Source organism: Leopardus geoffroyi, chromosome D4, assembly GCF_018350155.1.
Source record: "Leopardus geoffroyi isolate Oge1 chromosome D4, O.geoffroyi_Oge1_pat1.0, whole genome shotgun sequence".
NCBI lineage: Eukaryota > Metazoa > Chordata > Mammalia > Carnivora > Felidae > Leopardus > Leopardus geoffroyi.
This window is the reverse complement of record NC_059342.1, coordinates 30,779,934-30,805,183: the sequence shown is the minus strand read 5'-3', so window position 1 is coordinate 30,805,183 and position 25,250 is coordinate 30,779,934. Positions and strand designations below refer to the sequence as shown.

At 38.6% G+C, this 25,250-nt stretch overlaps 1 protein-coding gene across 16 annotated transcripts in view; it reads left to right on the top strand.

The window, feature by feature from the left end:
• The window catches only part of CDC14B (cell division cycle 14B), a 109,057-nt gene that overhangs the window by 35,515 nt on the left and 48,292 nt on the right, over positions 1–25,250 (top strand). For 11 of the 16 annotated variants that reach the window (XM_045469248.1, XM_045469256.1, XM_045469245.1 and 8 more), the window contains 3 exons: positions 20,069–20,159; positions 20,697–20,772; positions 23,412–23,504. In XM_045469248.1, coding sequence (XP_045325204.1) covers positions 20,069–20,159; positions 20,697–20,772; positions 23,412–23,504 — 260 coding nt within the window. Of the gene's footprint in view, positions 1–18,116; positions 18,692–18,795; positions 19,245–20,068; positions 20,160–20,696; positions 20,773–23,411; positions 23,505–25,250 lie in introns of those variants that run through there. The other 5 variants (XM_045469258.1, XM_045469255.1, XM_045469244.1 and 2 more) reach the window with 3 other exon arrangements.

Below are 25,250 nucleotides of genomic sequence, written 5' to 3'. Positions count from 1 at the left end.
AGTTGGATCAGTAGTTTTAAGAGAAGAAATAAGAACTCTAGATTATTCTGCTATATTTATGTTACTTAGGAAGTCTTAGAGCCATATGAGATGGTATTTAACAGAGTTCCTGTTCTCCTTATTTGCAACCCAGAGTACTTTATTAAATAATATGTTTGATGGAATGTAAGGAATGGCAGAGAATCTATGAATAAAGATAGGCCCTGGATCTGTGATTTTTCCTTTGTGAAAATTTTAGGAACAGAGGGACTGCTTAAAAAAATTTTTTTTTTGTTTTATTTTTATAAACAATCTTTTACAGCCTTAGGAAGGATAAAAATATTTACTTTTCACCAAATAGTCAACAGTCTTTCTACTAGCCACATGACCTTTTCTGCCTTTTTCCTTTTTTTTTTTTTTTTGCAGTGTAATTTATTATTCATGGTCTATGCTATCCAGTTAATTAGGTCAAGATAATTCTTAATTATATTCTATACAAAATATTAATTCTGTAGTTTTTTCATGAATGTGTACCACTTAAGATTCTTTTTGCCCCCCACTTTTAAAAAGTACAGTATAACTTATATACAGTAAATTGCATAGATTTATGTGTACAATTTTAATTTTACCAAGTATATACCCCTGTGAACTACTGTTCCCTCTGGGCTCCTTTCCAGTCAACTCATTCTTACCCCCAACAACCACTGTTCTGATTTCTGTCCATATAGATTAGTTTTACCAGTTCTTGAAATTTATGTCTGAAATCATATAGCATGAACTATTGTGTCTGTCTTCTTTTGCTAAGCATAATGCTTCAGAGATGCATCCATTTTATTTTGTGTATTGACACTTCATTCTTTTGTTTTTGCTGGGTAGTGTTCCATTGCATAAATATACAACAATGTTTTTATCTATTCTTCTGTTGGTGGGCATTCTCCTTTCCAGTTTGGGGCTCTTTCTAAAGCTGCTACAAATAACTCCCATACAAGTCTTTCTGTAGACACATTTTACTGCTCTGAGTATGTACTTAGGAGTAGGATGGTTGGGTCATAGGGAAAGTATATATAACTATTAAACTTTTCCAATGTCTTAATACTATTTTATTTTATTTTATTTTATTTTGTCACTGCCATTTTAAATTCCCTGTAGCAGTGTTTGAGAGTTGTAATTGCTGTACATTTTCCCCAACAATTGGTGTTATCATTCTTTTTTTTCTTCTTTTTTTAGATTTTAAGTAATCTCTACACACAGTGTGGGGCTCAACTCAAAACCCCCAAGATCAAGTCACCTGCTCCCCAACTGAGCCAGCCAGACGCCCCTCCGTGTCATTCTAATTGTAACCATTCTAGTGGGTATAGATATTTCATTATGGTTTTAATTTGCATATGTGTGATTTAAATACCTTTTTCATGAGCTTATAGGCCATTCCTATGACTTCTTTCATAAAGTGCCTTCAAATATTTTGTCTTTCCCATTAAAATTTTTTTGATATATAGTCAAAATCCTCTTCCTCATTTTCTTAAAAACCACAACCAAATTGCATAATTTTGAAAACTCTCCCTTATATATTTTTCTATAGAAAAAAATTGGTTATTGATAGGACTAGTGGCCTAGAATTGTGATTTGTCCTAAATATCGTTAGGAGGGCATTAAAATACCATCAGAGATAGTGAGTATTGTATATAAGAATTTGCTTCTGATAAGGCAGTTATATTAAAAACACTCATTAAAGTAAATCTTTTTTAAATTCACTGCCAAGAAATTTGAGATGAGACAGACCATTTACTTACACCACTGTCCCCCACGTGCCCTGCCTTTTGAAACATTTATTTAGGTAGATAAATTAGAATTTATCTATCAAAGTTCTTGGTTTAGGATCCTAGAAAAAAAATGTCTGCTGAACGTGGCTGCTTTATTTCAGTGTGACTTCCTCTCTCTGGCTCCTGTCTTATTTCCATGACTGTGATCCAAATGTTTTAGGGCATGTTAGTGATGCCAGATCTAATCTGACTTTTGTATTGTACTGATGGAAACTGACCTGAACCAGTTTGGTCATGCATAGCTCTTAGGACTTTTTGATAGATAACAGTAACTGCAGGAAAACTTGAGGTAGATAGGGTTTAGCTAACTCTACTACGGCCTTGATCTACCAGGTTATAATGAAAGCTAGTCTCAGATAAAAACAGTTCTTCTATACAACAGTGATTCATTCAGTATTCTTAGCAAGCAGGCATAAACTACAATACACCCTTTCCTGTGGACTTAGCTCCTGAAATTTTAGGTAATCTGACCCCTGCTTTTGTGACAGGTTCACTTGAGGCAGACATGACAGTATTCCAGGTACAGGATTCTGTTAACCTTATAGTTGGCACCAAACAGAAATCCTCACAGCTAGCAGCTGGACAGGGGCCAGTTTAGACATCTAGCCTTCAGGCTCTAACACTATCCCTAAATAAGAGTCACATTAGATTCATATAAACTTTATAATCTGTAAAGTATTTTAGACCATCCACATATATGGACAGCTATTAATGTTACCAATGAGAGCCCTTTCTAACAATTATTCTGATTAGCAAGCTACTCAGTTTACCAGTAAAAACCACTTGGCATTCACTGTTTTAATTGTAAATTCTCCAGATATATGGATAATAGAAAAGCTATTGTATCATCTCTGGAATGTGAGTTTCCTACTTTAATAGCTGCCCATCTCTGTAGCTTCTGATTAGAGAGAGCAGCTGCCCCCAGATCAACGGATTTGTCCCACAGTGTAGCTTAAACCAAATTGTATACCTTTCACCCTTGTATATGCAGTTTGAAAGCAAATTTACCAATAGCCCAATGCCATTATATAAAACAAGAATTCGTCTGTATAATGCACCCACCTTCTGATAAACTTAGTAAATATATTACAAGTTTCAGATACGAGTAATTATACAACACTCAAAGACAAAGGAAATTAGAGGCTGGAACTTTTTTTTTTTAATGTTTTTTAATTTATTTTTCAGAGAGACAGAGCGTGAGCAGGAGAGGGGCAGAGAGAGAGGGAGACATAGAATCCGAAGCAGGCTCCAGGCTCTGAGCTGTCAGCACAGAGTCTGATTTGAGGCTCAAATGTAGGGACTCAAACTCACGAACCGTGAGATCCTGACCTGAGCTGAAGTCGGACGTTCAGCCGGCTGAGCCACCCAGGCGCCCCGAGTCTAGAACTCTTAATTTTGCTTTTTGTCACATAGCCAGAGAACATGTGAGACAGAGGGCTGGGGAGATTCCCCCTCCACCCCGGGGACCCCCAGTGATTTAAGTTTTAGAGTCCCTGTTTTAAAGAGAAGGACCAGAGAGCTTGATAGAGCTGTCTTATCTTTGCCACCCTTTTGTAGTTCCCTGTAAAGTGCATTGAGAGTCAAACAAATTTGAATCTCCAGCTCAGGGATGAAGGATAGACTAGATAAGGAAGGATGGTGAAAGGCAGCTGGCAGGCGTCGCTATCTTATTCTTCCAGTTAAGAGTGCTAGCTACTAATGCTTTAATTTAAACTGATGTCGTCCCTGGGATGGTAGATCTTGTCCTGACCGAAAATAGCTGTTTCACTGCATTTATTAACAGGGAATTAGGCCACCCAGGTTGAGAGGGGAAAGATGATGGTTTTCTCCCCCATCCCTTCCTTGCTCCCCAGAGGAACAGATTTTGAATTACATATAAACTAAGTAAAAAAGACCAACTTTTAAGATGTTCTTAAAAACCCAAGTAATACTGATAAAATATCAGTCCCCCCCCCCATCCCAGTTCCTTTTGTTTACATTAACTGTTTGGTGTTGAGTTTTCTTCCATTTGCTTTGCTGTTTATTTTCATATGCATATATTTACCTGTAGGGATATGGCTGTTTTTCACTGTTTCTTTTTTTTTTTTTTTTTTGAATAGATGTTGTTCATCTATTTTTTTTAAAAAAAGTCTTTGTAGTAGTATGAAGAGATTTCACAGTGCTCTACCTCATTAATTAAAAAAAAATTTTTAAATAAGTTTTTAATAATTTTTTTAATGTTTTCATTTATTTTTGAGGGAGAGAGAGACAGTGCTTAAGCAGGGGAGGGGCAGAGAGAGAGGGAGACACAGAATCCAAAGCAGGTTCCAGGCTCTGAGCTGTCAGCACAGAACCTGATGCTGGGCTCGAACCCATGGACCATGAGATCATGACCTGAGCCAAAGTCGAATGCTTAACTGACTGAGCCACTCAGGTGCCCCCTCATTAATTTTAAGTCACAGTAGGACTTCAACAGTTTATGTAATTGTTCTGCTATTGGTAACAATTGTTATTTCTGTTTAGTTTTATTGCAGACAGTGCTATATAGTAAACCTCTTCACAAATGCTTCTTAGTGCTCCTACGCTAGCATTTCTCTGAGGTAGATACTAAGAATGGGAACCAGCTGGGTCAAGGGTTACAGGCATAATAGACACTGCCAGACTGCTCTCCAGGATGCCTGTATTCAATTTATAGTCCCACCTTCTTTGTATAAAAGTAGCAATTTCCCCACAACCTTTCCCTAATTAATATCAGTATCTAAAATATTTTCCAATTTGATGGTGTGAAACAGAATTATAGTTTTATAATTTTTATTTTTTGAATTACTAATTAGGTTAAACATCTCATTTTTTTGTCATTTGTGTTTACTTTTCTGACTTGGTTTTTTATATTTTACTCAATTTTCTTTTGGGCTGTTTGCAATTTTAAGATATTTTAAAGGAATTTTTTATATTTATTATATATGTCTATATATCTTTTAATTATATAAGGTATAAATATTTTCTTCCAGTCAGTTCCTTTTTTTAAAAATAACTTTTTAGATTTACAGAAACATTGCAAAGATCGTACAGAGTTCCTGTATACTCTTCAGTTTCCTCCAATGTTAGTATCTGCATTAATCACCTCAGGCTGCCAAAATAAAATCTGCAGGGTGGGTGATTTAAACAATGAGAATTTATTTTCTTTCGGTTCTGGATGTGAGAAGTCCCAAGATCAGGGTGCCACCACGGTTGGTTTTGGTGAAGCCTCTCTTCCCAGCATGCTATGACCTCACATGGCTTTTACTTTGTGTGTGCACAGAGAGGGAGAAAGATCTCTGGTGTCTCCTCCACTTATAAGGACATCAGTTCTGTTGCACTAGGGCCCCACCATTTTGACCTCATTTAATGAGATCTTTAAAGGCCGTATCTCCGGGGTGCCTGGGTGGCGCAGTCGGTTAAGCGTCCGACTTCAGCCAGGTCACGATCTCGCGGTCCGTGAGTTCCAGCCCCGCGTCAGGCTCTGGGTCAGGCTTTGGGCTGATGGCTCAGAGCCTGGAGCCTGCTTCTGATTCTGTGTCTCCCTCTCTCTCTGCCCCTCCCCCATTCATGGTCTGTCTCTCTCTGTCCCCAAAAAAATAAATAAACTTTGAAAAAAAAATAAAATAAAATAAAGGCCGTATCTCCAATATAGTCCTGTTGGGGTTTAGGGCTTCAAGGTAACGTATCTTAGGGGACATAATTCAGTCTCTACATCATCTTGAATTACTCTGGTACCTTAAGATACCTTAACATACATTGGTATGTTGCTATTAAGTATATTTGACTTTATTCAGATATCTGCAGTTTTTCCATTAATGTCTTTTCTATTTCAGGATTCAGTCTAGGATACTACATTGATTTTGGTGCTACCTTCTTAGTCATCTAAGGTCTTTTTTTTTTTTTTCTTCAACGTTTTATTTATTTATTTTTTATTTATTTTTTATTTTTGGGACAGAGAGAGACAGAGCATGAACGGGGGAGGGGCAGAGAGAGAGGGAGACACAGAATTGGAAACAGGCTCCAGGCTCTGAGCCATCAGCCCAGAGCCTGACGCGGGGCTCGAACTCCCGGACCGCGAGATCGTGACCTGGCTGAAGTCGGACGCCCAACCGACTGCGCCACCCAGGCGCCCCTGCACTTGATATTTTCTAATGACTAGACTGGGTTTTTGGAGTGAATACCACAGAGAAGTGCCCTTCTTACACATCATATTGAGAGTACATGAAATCCACATGACATCACTGGTTAATCATGACCATGTGCATTAATGTAGCATTGGCCAGGTTTCTCCTCTGTAAGTTGCCATTTTTCCCTTTTCATACTGTATTCTTTAGAAGCAAGTCACTAAGTTTAGCACACACTCAAAAGAGGGGAGGGGTTATGCTCCACCTCTTGGAGGGAAGTATCTACCTATTTTATTTGGAATTCTTCTGTAAGAAAGTTTTGTCTCTCTTCCATTTACTTGTTTAAGCACTTATTTGTATCAGCATTTGTCCATATTTATTGTATACTTTGGATTATAACCCAATATTATATACTTATTTTTATGGGAATTCAGGTTGGCTACAGTATTATTCTCTCCTCCCACCCCGTCTCTGAAAAGTATTGTTATGGTGTCTTTTGTAAATTTATCAAATCCTTTCTCTTTATAGCTTTTGCATTTTGTGTTTTAGTTTAAGACTTTTCTTAAACATCTAAAGATAAGTTCAGGATAGGCTAGGTTATATTGTGATTACAACTCCAAAATCTTAGTGGGATGTAACAAGCAAAGGTTTATTTTTTGTTCGTGACATATACCCATCATTGGTGAGGTAAGACCTATTCTAAATCTCCCCTCTGGTGACCCAGGCTGTTGGAGCACAGCTACTACATATATAATTTTATTGAGTATAACATAACTGAACTCTTTATTTATTTTAACAATATATACATATTTATAATATGTAATAGTAGTATACAGAAATGTACACAAGGAGTAACTTGGTAGATGGCTTGTGTACATCAGGGTATAGAAGTAGCACATGGACTGAAACAGAACATCACCATACCCCAGAGACCACCCCTTTAACCCTTAACTAATCACTAACCTTCACAAGGATAAACACCATCCTAATTTTTTTTAAGTTTGTTTATTTTGAGAGAGACTGAGAGAGAGAGAGAGTGCTTGTGCACACATGGGGGAGGGCAGAGAGAGAATCCCAAGCAGGATCCACGTTGTCCATGCAGAGCCCAATGTGGGGCTTGATCCCATGAACCACGAGATCATGACCTGAGCCGAAATCAAGAGTCAGATGCTCAACCAACTGAGCCACTTAGGCACCCCACTCTCCTGATTTTTGTTGCCAAGATTTGTCTGATTTTGAAATATAAATGAAACCATACTGTATGTACTCTTTTGTGTGGCTTCTTTCACTAAATAGTATGTTTGTGAGAGTCATCCATGATATTGTGCATGGTCATAGTTAATTCATTCTTAGTGTTATTTAATATTACATTGTAAGAAGCATCACAGTGTTTCAGTCTACTGTTTCTGAACATTAGTTTGTTTTCAGTCATTATTTTCAAATGATTCTATGAACCTTTCTTTGTATCTTTCTTGGTAAATATGTATTTTTTTTTTTATGGACTCTGCCGGTTTTCTAACATGGTTTGTGTTATGATTATAATCTTGAATGCTGCTGTCAGAAGGAAAGAGAATTCGGCAGAGTTTTGTACCATCAATTAAATGGGCTGGCCTGGAAGTGATGTGCTGTCAGCGTGGAGCCTGACATGGGGCTCAGTCTCACGAACCAGGAGATCATGACCTGAGCCGAAATTAAGAGTTGGACGCTTAACACCCTAAGCCACGCAGGCTTCCTGGTAGATTATATCTTTAATCATGAAACATCATCTTTTTATTGCTTTTTACTATGAATTCTACAGGCATACCTTGGAGGTATTTGTGGGTTTGGTTCCAGAACACTGCAATAAAGAGAATATCATAGTAAAGCAAACCAAGTGAACTTTTTGGTTTCCCACTGCACATAAACGTTATGTTTACATTATAATCTTTTAAGTGTGCAATAGCACTATGTCGAAAAAAACAATGTGTATATACCTTAATTAAAAAATACTTTATAATGGAGCGCCTGGGTGGTTCAGTAGGTTAAGCTCCCGACATCGATCTAGGTCATGATCTTGCTGTTTCTGAGTTGAAGCCCTGCATTAGGCTCTGTGCTGACAGCTCAGAGCCTGGAGCCTGCTTCAGATTCTGTGTCTCCCTTTTTCTCTGCCCCTCCCCTGCTCACACTCTGTCTCTCTCTCTCAAAAATAAATACACATTAAAAAAATTAAAAATAAATAAAAAAAATATTGCTAAAAAATGCCGTCACCTGAGCTTTAGGTGAGCCAAAATCTTTTTGCTGGTGGAGAGTGCCTGCTGACTGACCAGGGAGGTAGTTGTGAAGGTTGGGTGGCTGTAGGAGTTTCTTAAAATAGGACAACAGTGAAGTCTGTCACATTGATTGATTTTCACAGAACGATTTCTCTGAGGCATGCAGTGCTGTTTGATAGCATTTTACCAACAGAACTTCTTTCAAAATTGGAGTCAATCCTCTAAAATCCTGTTGCTGCTTTATCAATTAGTATGTAATACTTGAAATCCTTTGCTGTCATTTCAACAGTCTGCACATTATCTTCACTAGGAGTAGATTCCATCCCAAGAAACCACTTTCTTTGATCATCATTAAGGAACAACTCATCCATTCAAGTTTTATCATGAGGTTGCATCAATGTAGTCACACCTTCAGACTTCACTTTTAATTTTAGTTCTCTTGCTGTTCCCACCACATCTGCAGTGACTTCCTCCACTAAAATCTTGAACCCCTTGAAGTCATTCACAAGGGTAGGAATCACCTTCTTCCAGACTCCTGTTAATGTTGATATTTCACCTCTTCCCATGAGTCACGAATGTTCTTAATGGATCTAGAATGGTGAATCCTTTCCAGAAAATTTTTGATTTACCTTGCCTAGATCCATCAGAGGAACCACTGTATTATGGCAGGTATAGCCTTACAAAACATATTTCTTAAATAGTAAGATTTAAAGTCAAAGTGACTCCTTGAACCGTGGGCTGGCCGCGGAACGAGTGTTCTTTTAGCAGGTATGAACATGTTTGTCTCATTGTGTATCTCCATCAGAGTTCTTGAGTGACCAGGAACATTGCCAATGAGCAGTAATATTTTGAGAAGACTTTTTTCTCTGAGCAGTAGGTCTCAACAGTAGGCTTAAAGTATTCAGTAAGCCATACTATAAACAGATGTGCTGCCATCCAGGCTTTGTTGTTCCATTTGTAGAGCACAGTTAGAGTAGATTTAGCATAATTCTTAAGGGCCCTAGGATTTTCAGAATGGTAAAGGAACACTGGCTTCAACTGAAAATTATTCGCTATGTTACGCCCTAACAAGAGAGTCAGCCTGTCTTTTGAAGCTTTGAAGCCAGGCATGGACTTTTTTTCACTAGGTGTAAAAGGTCCTAAATGACATTTTCCAATGGAAGGCTGTTCCATCTACATTGAAAGTCTGTTGTTGAGTATAGCCATCTTTATTAATTACCTTAGCTAGTTCTTCTGGATAACTTGCTGCTTCACCTTGCACTTGTATGTCATGGAGATGGCTTAAACCTTATGAAACAACCTCTACCAGCATCAGACTTTTCTGCTGAGGCTTCCTCCTTTCTCAGCTTTTGTAGAATTGGTGGCTTGGGTGTTGGCCTAAGGGAATGTTATGACTGGTGTGATCTTCTGTCCATACCACTAAAACTTTCCCCAAATCTGCAATAAGGCTGTCTCACTTTATTATCATTGATGTGTTCACTGGAGTAGTACTTTCAATTTTTAAGAACTTTTTCCTTGCACTCACAAATGTGCTCTTTGGTGCAAGAGGCCAAGCTTTCAGCCTATCAATAGGCTTTTGACATGCCTTATTCACTAAGAGTATTAATTTCTACCTTTTGATTTAAAGTGACGGATGTGTAATTCATCCTTTTACTTGAACACTTAGAGGCCATTGTAGGATTATTAATTGGGGTGATTTCAATATTGTGTCTCAGTCAATGGGGAAGCCTGAACAGGGGGAGACAGGGGAATAGCTGGTTAGTGGAGTAGTCAGAATGCACACATTTATTGATTAAGTTCACCATCTTGTATATGGACGTGGTTTGTGGCAACCCCAAACAATTACAGTAGTTAACAAAGAGTACAGATCACCATAACAAATATAATAATAATGAAATTTTTGAAATAATTGTGAGAATTACCAAAATGTGACACACAGACACAAAGTGAGCAAATGCTGTTGGAAAAAATGGTGCCAATAGATTGCTTGGTGCAGTGTCGCCACAAACCTTCAGTTTGTAAAAATCCTATCTGTGAAGTGCAATAAAAGCAAAATGTCTAAGATGAGGCACTGTTTTCCTATCTTTTCATTTAAATTTTCCTTATAGGGCTTTGTTTTAGTAGCCTTTATTAAGCAAGTATGTACTTTTAAAGTCAATTTGAAATTCTTGTAGATGAATTTAAGTATTTTGCATTTTATTATTGTTAATATGTTTGGACTTATCCCTACCATCTCATTCTGTTTTATATTTGCCATGTTTTTCCTAGCTGTTTGGTGCCTTGATCACATTTTCTTTTTCTTTTTTTTTAACATTTATTTATTTTTGAGAGAGAGAGAGCATGAGCAGGGGAGGGGCAGAGACAGAGGAGACACAGAATCTGAAGCAGGCTCCAGGCTCTGAGCTGTCAGCACAGAACCTGATGCGGGGCTCGAACTCACGGACTGTGAGATCATGACCTGAGCTGAAGTCTGACACCAGCTGAGCCACCCAGGTGCCCCATTTCTTTCTCTTTTTTAAAGTTTACTTATTTTTGCGGGGCGCCTGGGTGGCGCAGTCAGTTAAGCGTTGGACTTCAGCCAGGTCACGATCTCGCGGTCGGTGAGTTCGAGCCCCGCGTCAGGCTCTGGGCTGATGGCTCAGAGCCTGGAGCCTGTTTCCGATTCTGTGTCTCCCTCTCTCTCTGCCCCTCCCCCGTTCATGCTCTGTCTCTCTCTGTCCCAAAAAAATAAATAAAAAACGTTGAAAAAAAAAATAAATAAAGTTTAATTATTTTTGAGAGTGAGAGGGTGTGAGCATGGATGAGTGGGGGAGGGGCAAAGGGAGAGAGAGAGAGAGAGGGAGGGAGAGGGAGAGAAAGAGGATCCCAAGCAGGCTCCAAGCTGTCAGTGCAGAACCTGATGTGGGGCTTGATCTCATGAACCAAACTGTGAGATCATGCCCTGAGCCAAAATCAAGAGTCAGACATTTAACTGACTGAGCCTTCCTGGCACCCCATGACATTTTCTTAGTTTCTCTTGCTCTAATGATCTGAAAGGTGTGAAAACCATTGCAGTTCTTATAGTGGCTTCCTTTTTTTAAAAAAAAAAAATTATTAAATATTTCAGGAATATAGATGAGTATGGAGACTAATGTAACATTGGGTGAAGATTTTTGGGTCTCTTTAGATAAGATTACTCTTTTTTTCCCCACCTTAGTTTTAGAGCAACTGATAGAGGAACACAGGAGTTAAACAGGTAAAGATTAAAATGTAGGCATTATTACTGATAAAATTAAGGGACTTGGTTTATATCTGTGTGCATTTAGATCTGCAGGCCACTGGAATTACTTATAGAAGCAGTCACTGGCACATCGGTCAACCAGCCACAAGGATAAATTCCAGATGGTGCACCTGCAACTGATGGAGCCTCTATTCCGTATTCTTGGATGACTGCATAGAATAGAGCCTCCTCCACCCCCCACCTGTGATACATGTAGCACCAACAAGCAATAAACCTGTTGTAGAGAACTAAATCACTACGATTTCAGGGTTAGTTGTTGCCATAGTTTATTCTGATGAGTAAACTCAGCTCATCACAAGGCATAGCACAGACTAAAACCATACTCATCTTATAGGTCCTTTTTAAAAAGAGGAGCAAGAACAATTAGGTTTCTTCTTTTGTGAATTTCTTACTCCCATCTTCTGCCCATTTATTTATTGGGATGTTAGCTTTTTTCTTTGTGGTTTATAGTTGTTTATAAGTTCTGATACTAATCCTCTTTTGCTTGTATGCATTGTAACTATCTTCTAGTGTGTGAATTATCTTCTAAAATTTTGCTTATGGAGTCTCATATTGAACAGAAGCATTAAATCTTCATGTGACCAAATTTCTCAATCTTTTGCTTCATAGTTAGTACCTTTTATGTTTTGTTTAAAAAAAAAACCCATCCCTTCTCTGTTATGAGTTATTTTTCTATATTCTAAAACTTTTAAAGCTTTCTTCTTATATCTAGACTTCTTTTTTTTTTTAAACATTTATTTATTACTGAGAGACAGAGAGTGACAGAGCATGAACATGGGAGGGGCAGAGAGAGGGGGAGACACAGAATCTGAAGCAGGCTCCAGGCTCTGAGCTGTCAGCACAGAGCCTGACGCGGAGCTCGAACTCATGAACCGTGAGATCATGACCTGAGCCAAAGTCAGTCACCCAACCAACTGAGCCACCGAGGCACCCTAGACTTTTTTTTTTTTAAGTGTTTATTTATTTTGAGAGAGAGAATTCCAACCAGGCTCTGAGCTTTCAGTGCAGAGCCCGATGTGGGGCTCCAGCTTACAAACTGTGAGATCATGACCTGAGCCAAAATCAGGAGTCAGACACTTAGGGACTGAGCCACCCAGGTGCCCTTCATATCTAGACTTTCAATCCACCTGGGATTTTTTTCTTCTTTGGGGAGTGATGGCTGATGGTGTAAGATAAGGATCCAACTTCCTCCTACCACCCCTGACAAAGTGGACAACCAATTATCCCTATACTTTGTACTGAGTAATTTTCCTACTGATCTGTAATGCCACTTCTGCCATATGGGAGGTTTCCATGTAAATGTGGTTTCTCTCAGGGCGCCTGGGTGGCCAAGTCGGTTAAATGTACAACTTCTCGCAGTTTGTGAGTTCAAGCCCCGCGTCAGGCTCTGTGATGGCAGCTCAGAGCCTGGAGCCTCCTTCAGATTCTGTGCCTCTCCATCTCTCAGCCCCTCCCCTGCTCAAGCTCTGTGTCTCTCTATCTCAATAATAAATAAATGTTAAAAAAAAAATTTTTTTTAAATGTGGTTTCTCTCTGGGCTCTCATCTTTACCTTTTGTCTATTATATCTGTGCCAATACTACAGGGCCTAAATTATTTTAAATTTTACTATTTAGTAGGGCAAGGGCCCCCTTCCTGTTCAGCTCTTCGTGGTTCCTGCTGTCTTCTTGATTAATTTTAGAATCAGCTTGTCAGGCTGTATTGAGATTTTAGTAAGAATTGCCTTTAGTTTGAGGGTAATCACCATCTTTGTGATAGTGAGTCTTCCCAGTTATAAACCTGCTTTATCTTGCCGTATATTCATAAAGGATATGCACATGCTATTATATTTCATAGTTGGTTATTACAAGTATATAGAAAAACTCTTGGTTTTTGTGTGTTAATCATCTATATCCAGGAACTTTGCAAAAGTTTTAATAGGTTGTTTACAGATTTCTCTTGTATTTTTTAGGTAGATAATTGTCTGTAAATAAGGACAACTGGTTCCTTTCCAATTCTTCTCTCTCATGTCTTTTTCTTATCTTGGCATCAGCCAGAACTTCCGGTTATTGTAATGATAGGAATTTTTGTCTTTTTTTTAAATATTTTTGAGAGGTGGGGGGGAGTTTGGGGGAGAGGCAGAAAGAGAGAGTGAGACATAGAATCTGAAGCAGGCTCCAGGCTCTGAGCTGTCAGCACAGAGTCCGACATGGGGCTCGAACCCAACGAATGGTGAGATCATGACCTGAGCCAAAGTTGGATGCTTAACCGACTGAGCCACCCAGGCACCCCTTGTCTTGTTTTTTATTTGAAGGAGATGCTCACAAAATAAAGCATGAAGTATGATACTTGCTAGAGGTATTTGGAAAATACTCTTTATCAGGTTAAAGAAGTTCTCCTTTAGGCTCATTATACAAAGACTTAATTGGAACTGACTTGATTTTAATGATTCCTTTTTCTGTATTTAATGAGATAATCATGTGACTTTTTTCTGTAATCTGTTTCATGATGATGGATTTTGTTTTTTTTTAATGATGAGCCACTGGGAAGATTTTTTCATATACTATTGACCATTTGTATAGCTTTTTTGAATTGGCTGTTTCATTTTCTATTGGGTTGTTACATTGCTTTGTAGGTGCTTTTTTTCTGTCATGACAACTACCCCTTTATTATATGATTAACCCTTTATTATATATTTTCCTCTAAGTTTGTTTTTTACTTCTATGACTTGAGTTTTGTGTCATGCTTAAAAATTCCCCATTTAAATTGTAGAACTATTCATTATAATTTTTATAGTTACCTGACAGCTTTAAAAAATTATTTAATCTGGTATTTGTTCTATATGATAGGTGAGATGGAAATCTCAGTTTCTTTTCATACATGGAGATAACTGCTCCTTATTGAGTAAGGCCTTCTTTGTTACTGGTTTGAAATACATTTTCATTACATACTAAGTTTTCATATATGCCCAGGTCCATATTTGTATATTGCTATGGTAACATCATATTGTTTTAATTATTCTTGCTTTACATCAGCTGAAGTCTCTGAGGCAAGGATTTAAAAAAGCCTCAGGCTTCAATCTAATAGCCTGTCTTAATTCTACTTTATAACAGGCTTTGTGACCTTGCTTTTAGGTCAGTCACTTAGCCTCTTTAGGGTGAGATTTCCTTTCCTGCAAACTGCTGATAGTAGTAGTAGTATCTACCTCATAGGTTATGAGCTTTAATAACCTAGCACTGAACTGTCAATAATTGCTCACTGTCATTGTTTTCTTTTTTAAAATCAGTACTTTTGCGAACATTTCTTCCTCTGCTCCCCTTGGTCCCCCTTCCTCTGCTCCTTCCCTTCAAAACTGAGTGACTAATACAGCTGAGAGGCTGATGTCTGTTGGCCCTCTCTCTAAGGGACAGTCAGTATTCAGGTAGAGCCTGGTTTTTTACCTGTTCTCTTTTGTTCCATAGGGATGTGAATCTTCCTTTCTGCTTGTCTTGTGGTGAGCTCTCTTATCCTATAGGGAAGCTGTTCACTTCTCTAGCTACTCTGCCAGGTTCTGTGAAGTCAGTCCAGTTCCAGGGGGAAAGAGAAATAGTGGGAAGTTGATTGTGTCTGTAGGTCCAAGTAGAGTTCTTTCTGTTAAAAAGTGTATGCTGTATTATCATTGCCACCTGACTCCTACATGTATTTCTCACTTGGTTTAGCACGTTACCCCTCTGTTTGATTAGTTATCCCCAAATTTCTACATTTGTTATGTAGGAAAATACTTTTTACTTATTTAACGTATTTATTAAAGGAAGAAGTAGCAAACTGGAGACCCAAAAGCCAAATCAAAACAGACAACTCAAATCAAAACAGATAACTTGGGCATGAGGATGTTGAACGTTTTTGTTAACGTTTTTAAATGGTGAGATTTCATTTCCTTTTACTGTGCCCTTTTCAAAGAAGCAAGAGAGGCAACATTATGTGACAGGCATATATAGGCAAGAACGTTTATTACTTTAAATCTTCAGTGTTCTGTTTTTGACAGCAGAAACACTAAGTGGAAGATACATGGGTTTACAGGATTATAAATTGAATCATGAACTTTGTAAAAGATTCCGGCTTCTAGCTCGAGGCTTCTGATAAATAGCTCTCATCCCCGCACTCATCTCCACAGCAGTTTATTGCAATATTAGTCTAACAATAGAATATTGAGAATACATTATGGAAAGGTAATTGGACATCAAAAATCAGTGATTTTTTAAAAATAATATTTGTTTTTATTTAAGTAATTTCTACACCCAATGTGGGGCTCTAACAACCCCGAGATCAAGAGTTGCATGCTCTTCCAACTGAGCCAGCTGTATACCCCAGTGATTCCCCCCCGCCCCTTGTAATGTGTAAAAACCTCTTTCCACTTCCTTCTAGGTATTCCCAGTTTTGTTTGGGTTTGTTAAAAGAAATTGGATTGCAAGATATATAGGTAGAAATCAAATAAGTTACCAGTTCTCTCTTTTATTTTATTTTTAAAATTTTTTAATGTTTATTTATTTTTGAGAGAGAGAGACAGAGAGAGAGAGAGAGAGAGAGACAGAGTGCAAGCGAGGTAGGGGCAGAAGAGAGGGAGACACAGAATCTGAAGCAGGCTCCAGGCTGCAGGCTTCAGGCTCCAAGCTCTAAGCTCTCAGCACACAGCCCAACGCATCACTTGAGCCAAAGTCAGAGGCTTAACCTTAACCATTTGAGCCACCCAGGTGCCCCCTACCAGTTCTTTTTTTTAAATGTGCACGAAGGACTTTTCTAGGTTGCCTTATACTATGCTTACAGTATGCTTCATATCTTGATGAAGAGTCAGCTTTGGAGAAACGCTGTTAGCCTGCAAGTTCACTTTTCAAAACCTTCTTCATTTTGAATAGGTAAATGTATGGTACAAAATTTGAAAGTTATGAAAAGGCACAAATCTCACTTATTTTTCTGTATTTCCGGACACTCAGTTTCCTCTTGTAAAACGCATTCACTACTACCAGTTTTTTGTATATCCTTCCAGAGATTAGCTATGCAATGTGCCATATACAGTCATACAAATGCATACATATACTTTACACACATTCAAATAAATGGTATAAATGGTAATATTTAGCAGCCTGTCTTGGCAGTCTTGCCAGCTTTCAGTCTTGGAAATTTCTGCCAAATTGCCCTTTCTTGCCCTTCATGGAGGTTATCCCAGTTTATATTCCTACTCACAGGCAACCTGAGAGGGTGGATGTTTCTCCACAGCCTCACAAACAATGCTTTATCAGACTCCTCTGATTTTTGCCAAGTAAAAATAGTATCTTGTGGTTTCAGTTTGCATTTTTTGTATTTTGAAGTTCAACATCAGCTTGAGATGAATTTAAAAATATTTTCCAGCTTATGTCTTGACTTTATGTGTTTATTTTCCATGAAGACCTTTTTAATTTTACTATTATTATCATTTTAATATTTATTTTTGGGGGGAAGAGTGCAAGCAGGGGAGGGGCAGAGAGAGAGAGGGATAGAGGATCTGAAGCAGGCTCTGCACTGACAGGCTGACAGCAGCTAGCCCAAACTCACAAACCTCGAGATTATGACCGCCGAAGTCAGACACTCAACAGACTGAGCCACCCAGGTGCCCGCCCTATGAACACCATTTTAAAAATGTGTATCAATTTAATACATTCTCTTATGGCTTTTAGTTTTTGTTTCATTTAAAAAGGCCCAATTGGAGAGTACAGAAATAATTCATTATTTTGTTTTTACATTTAAAGTCTTTGATCCTTTCGGAAATTTTAGGATAACGTTAGAAGGTATGCAGGCTTACTTTTGATGCAAAGATGTATATATTGTGATATAATGTGTATATTGTATTAGGACTATAAGTGACTTGGGGGAAAGAGTAGAGTAGTTCCTGTATTGCCTTTCTCTTTACGGGAGTCATTGCAAATTTTTTCACAGATAAAATAATACTTGTCTGTAGGAAACTTGGGAAAATAACAGGAGGAAATGAAAATCATCAAAATCACCCATGGTCCTAGTGTGTATGTGCATATACTCATACTGTATCGTAAATTTTTTATCACTTGAGACTAACACGGGAACATAGATTTAGAAAATACTTTAAATGGATGCTTAAGTATTGTGTCTGAATTTTTGTTTTTCAACCATCCTAATGCTTTTTGGAGGAGAAATCTAGGACCTTTTTTTTTTTTTTAATTTTTTTTTTTCAACGTTTATTCATTTTTGGGACAGAGAGAGACAGAGCATGAACGGGGGAGGGGCAGAGAGAGAGGGAGACACAGAATCGGAAACAGGCTCCAGGCTCTGAGCCATCAGCCCAGAGCCTGACGCGGGGCTCAAACTCACGGACCGCGAGATCGTGACCTGGCTGAAGCCGGACGCTTAACCGACTGCGCCACCCAGGCGCCCCGAGAAATCTAGGACCTTTAAAGGAACACATGGCCTCAGTTTTAGGCTTACCTTTAAATCCTGAGCAGTTTTGGAGAGCCCAAATAGATGAGATGTCCGCATTCCTGCGAGCCTGGCACCCAGCGGGTCTCGACCCGAAGTGGCCAAGGAGCTGAGTGGACTAAGAAGTCGAACGCCTCCACCCGCCCCCGCCTGGCCGCCGCTGGCCTTGGACCCCGCCTCCCGGCTTGGCCCTGTCCGGTAACAGTGCCCCCTAGCGGCAGCGGCGAGGAGGGCTGAGTGCGCGGCTGTGGCGGCTGTGGGAATGCCCCGCATAGCTGGGCAGGTCAGCCAATGAGTCCTTCTCTTCTGACAAGTCCTTTTAATGGCTTTTGGAGCCGCTTGCTTTTATGAGGCCTGTGTCCGCTTCTGCGGTGTTTTGCTGCACTCCCCGACTTCAAGTGCATTAGTGTGGCCCGGCCAGGCCTGGCGCTGCGGAAGACCGCCAGGCGGCCCCAAGGCGGGCCGAGGCTCAGCCCCGGCGGCTGGGGCTCGTTTCTGCACCCCACTCTTTCGTCACTCTGTTTGGGGCCTTTTGAGAAGTTTTGAACTTCCGGGGTTGGCTCGCCCGCGTTTGTGGTGTGGTGGGTGGCGGAGGGGCGTTGCTGTGCCCTGCGCTTGGGCGCGGCCCTTTAAACTTTCTGTTTTTTTAAACTTCGGGGGTGTGGTCGCTGCGCCTCCTCTCTCTCGGGCTGGTTGTTCTCTGGCCACCCGGTTCTTCCCTCCGCCCCGCCTTCCAGATGCTTTGGAGTCATGAGCCGGGAGGGCGCAGGGACCCCTCTGGTGGCCGAGGTGATCAAAGGTGAGTGCGGGGCTTGTCTGTCGCCGGCGCCGCCGGGACACCCGGTACTCAGCATCAGGCGGTGCCGCGGGGAGGGGGGTCTAGGGGAGGCGAGGAGGCGTCAATTGCCGGCAAAGGGCTGTCCTTCCACTTCGGGCCGGGCCGTTGCTGTCTCACGGGCGTGGGTGGCCTCCCCGGACTCCTTGTCCCCAGGCATGGTCTTGCTTTGGGGCGAATCCACACAGACACGTGCAGTTGGGAACCCGGTGTCCTTACACCCCTGGCTGGTAGAGTAGTTGCGTCTCCTCACCCAAGGGAGCAAAATCCCAGGTCATTCTGTGCACGGGGATCAAGGTTCATTTGTGGTTGGAAAGGAATAAACTCCGGCATCCGTTTGAGTGTTTGTGGTTGCAAGACATTTCAGTTGAGTTTGCAAGGAAATAAATACAGCGATTGTGTGAGTTGAATTGTAGACAGAAATTGTTTAAATTCCCATTTGGGGAAAGGATGCCAGCTGGCGTTCTTTATATTTTACTATTTTGAAGGCTGTGCTTGATTTTGCCACAATCTGAGTGTGAGTATTCTCCTAGCACTACTTATTACTACTAAGAGGTATTGCAGGTGACTGCTTCACTGATGATTTTTAGGCAACTTTTTTTGGGGGTGAGGCATGGAGAAAGGGTGGAGCCTCTGAGCATTACTACTCCTTACCATTCTTGCTAAACTTCACAGCAGCCTAACTGCATTTATGCAACACAAGTTCATCTCACACTCCTCTTGGAGAAACCTCTCATTGCTTCTGTTGTAATGGTAATTTGTCTAATTGTAAAAATCACTATGACAGTAGTGATTCCGAATCAAAAAAGAAGCGATCCCTAAGAACAGTTGGATAAACATATGGTTTGTTTTGTTGTGTTCTATAGCCATAAACATTAATTTAGCAGCATTTTTTGATGGCGTTCTTTAGTTTCTGTTTTAAAAAATGCAGTTTCCTATTGAAATAACTTTTTAGGATGACTTGAAAACCTAGTGAAACAAAGCACAAGTAATCTAGGTTGATGCCTAATTATCAAATGCATGCCTCCAGTTGCTGAAATTTCTTAGCCCATGGGTACTAAAGTTTTGTAATGAGAGGTTCCTCTAAAAATCTAGCCATGTTGCTATGTGAAAAATTACTTACTGCTATTGAAATTTATGGTTAAAAGCAATTTCTCCTTTAAAAATGTGGCTTATTTATTATCACCTGCCAGAATAGCAAAACATTTTGAAATTGCCCATTACCCTTACCATGCATGGGGAAAATAAAAATTTGACTTCATCTGAAAAGAGTTGCATCATGATATGTGAAACGTTTTTTAATAACCCGAAGGAAGGAACATTGCAATTTTTCCATTTCAGATCGCCTTTGTTTTGCCATTCTCTACAGCAGACCAAAGAGTTCATCAAATGTACATTATTTCAGCATAGATAATGAACTTGAATATGAGAAGTAAGTATTGCTTTTTAAAAGATTGTTAGTAACATTTTTTTTTATTTTGAAGAATCTAAAGGTATGTTTATAAGTAGAATAGCCTTGGAAAATTACTAATCTGTTGATTATTGGAGAATGCTTTTTTTTAAAACTCTTGGTAATAAAATAGATCTTTAGGAAAAAATCAAAATGAAAGAACCTTCCTAAATTTAATAATTTACATTTGAAATTCTAATAGTTTAAGGTATATTGAGATTAAGCTAATATGCTACTAAGTAAGATGCTGTGTTTTTGCCAGTAGAAACATGTGGAAAAACAGCTTTTTTATTCAACAGGTATTTTCAGATGTTATCGAGGCTAGATTTAACCATTGTCACACTTGCCGTGTTTTTTTAATAAGCATTATTTACCAGAATACCACTAGTATTAAGTTGTATGATCAGTAAAAATTTGGTATACTCTTTCTTGTCTTAATTGGATCTTGTAGTTCCAAAAAGGCATTTATATTAGAGCATCTAGAATGTATATATATGTTTTTGTTTTTCATTTTTAAAGCTTCTACGCAGATTTTGGACCACTCAATCTGGCAATGGTTTACAGATATTGTTGCAAGATAAATAAGAAATTAAAGGTAAAATCTTTTTTACTTAAGATTTGACTTAGGTAATCATTGTTAGCCTGATCCTGGGGAGGGAAAAGTAAGGAAAACATACCTCTGTTTTTTATTTAAAAAAAAAAAAAAAAAAAAAAAAAGTCTTGTTTCTCACTGCAGTGGTGCTTAAGACATACATGTGGCTTATTGTTTTATATAGTCATAGTGTATATGTTTATTTTCCAGAGTTTTGACTGAATGGTTTAAGACTGAGTCGTTTGGTTCTGGTTTGAATTGGTAATGATTAAATACTTGAAAAGCTAAACTGGAAATTGGTTATTAAAGTGAAACCTCTTACTGTCTGTTCTAATGGAACTGAAACCCAGCAAGAGAAACTTAAACTTCCCTTGCTTTGGTCAAACAATGACCTTTCTGCCTTCACTTTGACAGAGAATGCTAGCAAACTAGTGAAGAAAATTGCATCATCTTACTTCCATTCTATCTTTAATGTCCCGTGATATTGTACTACTACTTGTGACTTTTCACCCTCACCCTTTGTACATACTATTAAGGAGCAGGGAAGGTAGGGGCAAACAGCATCTCTTTAAGGCTGTATATGAGAGTTGCAAAGAATATTTCTATTAGTTTGAACTCAGACCCCATTCCTTTATTTAAAAAACTTTGACTTATGGTTACATATAATAAAAAGTGTCTGTGTACTGCTAGCAATTCCAAATTAGTCACTGTAAATTCTCACGTAGAAAGTGCTGCATTTAGGAGCCATTACTTTTTTAAAAACAATGTTATCCAGGTGATTACTTACCATACTATTACACAGAAGAAATAAAATTTATTTTCAACTAAAAATTAAATTGTATTAAAAATTTATGAGTGATTAAGGCAGATTTTTTTTCCCCTTGAGCCTCAAACCTAAAATTCCCCATCATAACTGTTGGAAATACCTGCCAGAGAAGTCACTAATCTGCAAAATGGCAATGTGCCTTTTCTTTTTGTATTATATAGTATGCCCTACAGGTTTATGTAGAGTTGGAAACTTTTTTTCTGGGCTTTATTTTTCTCTTGAATAGGAATATAAGCATTTATGGCCTTGTATATTTATGTCCACACCCTCCTCCTTTTTTCCACTTGCCAGTGGCAGGTCTTTTGTTCATACAGGGCTAGGAAGCTAAAAATAATTTCCTCTCCCCCTGCTTGAGTTTCTTTGCTCTAATTTTGAAAGACTTTTTTTCCCCTGTGTATTCCTCTATCTACAGCCTTTTATCCTTCAGTCAACCAAGAATATATTGGTATATTAGTCCTTTTTTTTTTTTTTTAACTTTTTATCATTTACTAGAACCATCCAACTTTTTATCATTTACTAGAATATTAGTCCTTTTTTTTTTTTTAACTTTTTATCATTTACTAGAACCATCCAACTTTTTATCATTTACTAGAACCAATACCAGGGTATTGACCATCCAACCCGGTAGAAACATTACTGCCTACTCAATTAGTGATAAAAACATGTATAGAGTTTGAATTTCAGTGTCTTCTGCTTATGTTGCTCTGTGGCTGGTTGGGTTTTGTTTTTGTTTTTAAAATCAACTTGAATCTCTTACTCTATGTAAACAAAATATGTACACATGCATCATTGACTCACAGAAGCCAAGAAATATGTGCTTTTTGAACTCAATATATCCTTTTCCTTATGCTTACCTGAATCTGTTTCTGCTCACATTAGTGAAATATAGGTGAGGAGGTCCTAACTAATTATATGCTTTCTTTGGTTTTTAAATTCCATATCCTTTTAAATAAAAAGTATAATGTATTTACAGGATTGAAGTATAATGTATGTACAGAAATAGGTACAGATCTTGAGGTTCAGATCAATGAATTTTCACAAACTGAATATATGTAGGTAATCATCTAAGTCATCAAATCAAGAACAGAATGTTAGCAATGCCACACAAGAGCCCACTTATGCTCTGTTATCTCTGTTCTACCCCTTCTCTGCCCTGTTACCTCATTCACTATCCTGATTTGTAACAGAATTATTTTTGCCTGTTTTTATTTACCCTTTTATTAAAAAAATTTTTTTAACGTTTATTCATTTTTGAGAGACAGAGCACGAGTGGGGAAGGGGCAGAGAGGGGGAGACACAGAATCTGAAGCAGGCTCCAGGCTCCAAGCTGTCAGCACAGAGCCCAACGCGCGGCTTGAACTCCCGAACTGCAAGATCTTGACCTGAGCTGAGCCCGAAGTCAGATGCTCAACTGACTAAACCACCCAGGCGCCCCACCCTTTTATTTTAATGTAAAGGTTTTGGGAATAGATGTTAAAAACAAAAACAGGGAAAGGAAAGAAAAGTCCCCTCCCACCCCCCCCCCCCCCGCCTTTTCTAGCATCATATGTATTCTTTCAGAGCATGTACTCTAAGCATATACCTGTTCATGTCTCTTCCTCACTCCTTAATTGTACATTCATTTTAATCCAAGAATATGTCTATTATGGGAAGGTACATGGTATTTTTGAGTATTAGAGTTAACTATTTTAAAGTTCTTGCTAATACAAATGCTTATATGTTGTTAAGATTTGGAATTTATATCTTCATCACAAAGTAAAGTTTTAGAAAACTTGAAATTAAAGAGAAATACTAACAGCTGTTTATCTTTATGCAGTCCATCACAATGATGAGGAAGAAAATTATTCATTTTACTGGCTCTGATCAGAGAAAACAAGCAAATGCTGCTTTCCTTATTGGATGTTATATGGTAAGTATTAAACTGATTTCCCAACATATTAGTGAAAATGCATACGGCAGTGGTACTTTAAATTGCAGTTGGAATTTTGAAATTATGTTTTCTATGATAACGTCTTAATTTCTTTCCAGAAAGAACATGTTTTGTTTTTAAAGATTTAACCAGCTGGAAAGGCTGTGCATGTTTGGGAGGATGCGGTATATGGGAGGTTTCTGTACCTTTTACTCAGTTTTGCTGTTTTGAACCTAAAACTACTCTTTAAAAAGTCTATTTTTTAAAAAAATTGATCAACTACTGTGAAACCCCTTTTCTGTGTTTTGCACTTAATAATGCCCCCAAAGCTGTGTTTTTATAAGCCCATGGTCCGTTTAGTGAAGTTGTAAAAGTGGAATCAGGATTAATAATTGGTTTTTTTTTCCAGAAAAACAGCAAAGTGCATCATATGAAGTAAGAGTGCTTTATAATTTGAATATAGGCAATTTTTTCCTAACTGAGGTATGATTCTTAGATCTATTCTTAGGATTCTCTCTATTATCAAAATATCTTGCATGAGGAAAATGGGTACATACTGCATAGGTTACACAGGACATTGAGAGGTCTGTTTGAATCATTGCAAAGTGTGTTTGGAATAGCCAGTATTTACACAAGAGTTATAAATTTCATTTATTTATAAGCATCAAGGAAGAGCTTTATTTTTTTAGTCCCATTTTATCACTGCCTGGTGCATTTATCTGCAGGAGTATCTTAGCAGCAAGTTTTCCAGAGTATGCCGAGAGCTCCTCCAGAGTGGTGTGTCCCTTATCTTTTTGTTTGTTGGTATGGAAGCTAGCTGTTCTGTTCACTGGAGAAGAGCAAGTTGAATGTGTTTTCTACTCCCATCCACCATAAAGGGATTGTCTTTGAAGTTCTTTAGATAAGTTCTTTCTTCCCTCAGCTTGCTACTTGATTCTGTCATGCTTTCCTCCCTTTGAAAGTTATTTTCTGGTATATAGTTTCATAATTTAGAATGTACAGTGATTAGACCACAAGTTGGTGGTACTAGCTAACATTGCACCTAAAAATTTAGTGATTTCCTTTTCTGTTAAAGGTAAATCATTAACAACAGTGATTAAGGCCTTTTTTGCTTTTGTTTTTCCTCTTGTGCTCACAGAAATAGTTGATAGAAATGTTTCTGGGATAGTTTTATCATCTCCGAATATATGAAAACACAGGTTGTAGATGATGTCTATTAAAATTTGACTTCTTAAGCTTACCGAAATGTGGTGCTTTTGTTTAGTTGTTTGTTTTTCCATCTTTCCTGGTGTTTATTGTGCTTCACAGCAAAAATTCTTAGGGGTAAAAAAAAGCCTATGCAGGTTCTCAAGGAAAAGAGAATAGGGAGGTGGCTCTTTTAACAGGGGCATTTGGTCTCATTACTTAGCCAATCACTGGGGATAGGAACCCCATGGATTACAGGATAAATCATGACAGCTTTACAGAAAGAGGGATGTAGCCAGAATTCTTGGGGTTTGTACAGTGTTAGAGGAGATGCTGGAGAAATGGCCCTTGGTGTGACAGTAAAAGTCTTTGCACTGCCCAGGAGAAAATCTGGGTGGCTGAAGCCATTCCATTTCAGAGAATGTGCGCTTGCCTAGAACATATCGAGTTCTGCCTGGACTGTTCTTGGTGCAGTTGTTTGTTTCTGGTCAGGTGAGATGTCCCCAAGTTGGGGGGTGGGTCTTGGGGAGCCAGACATGATGTCTTCAGTGTGAAGACCCT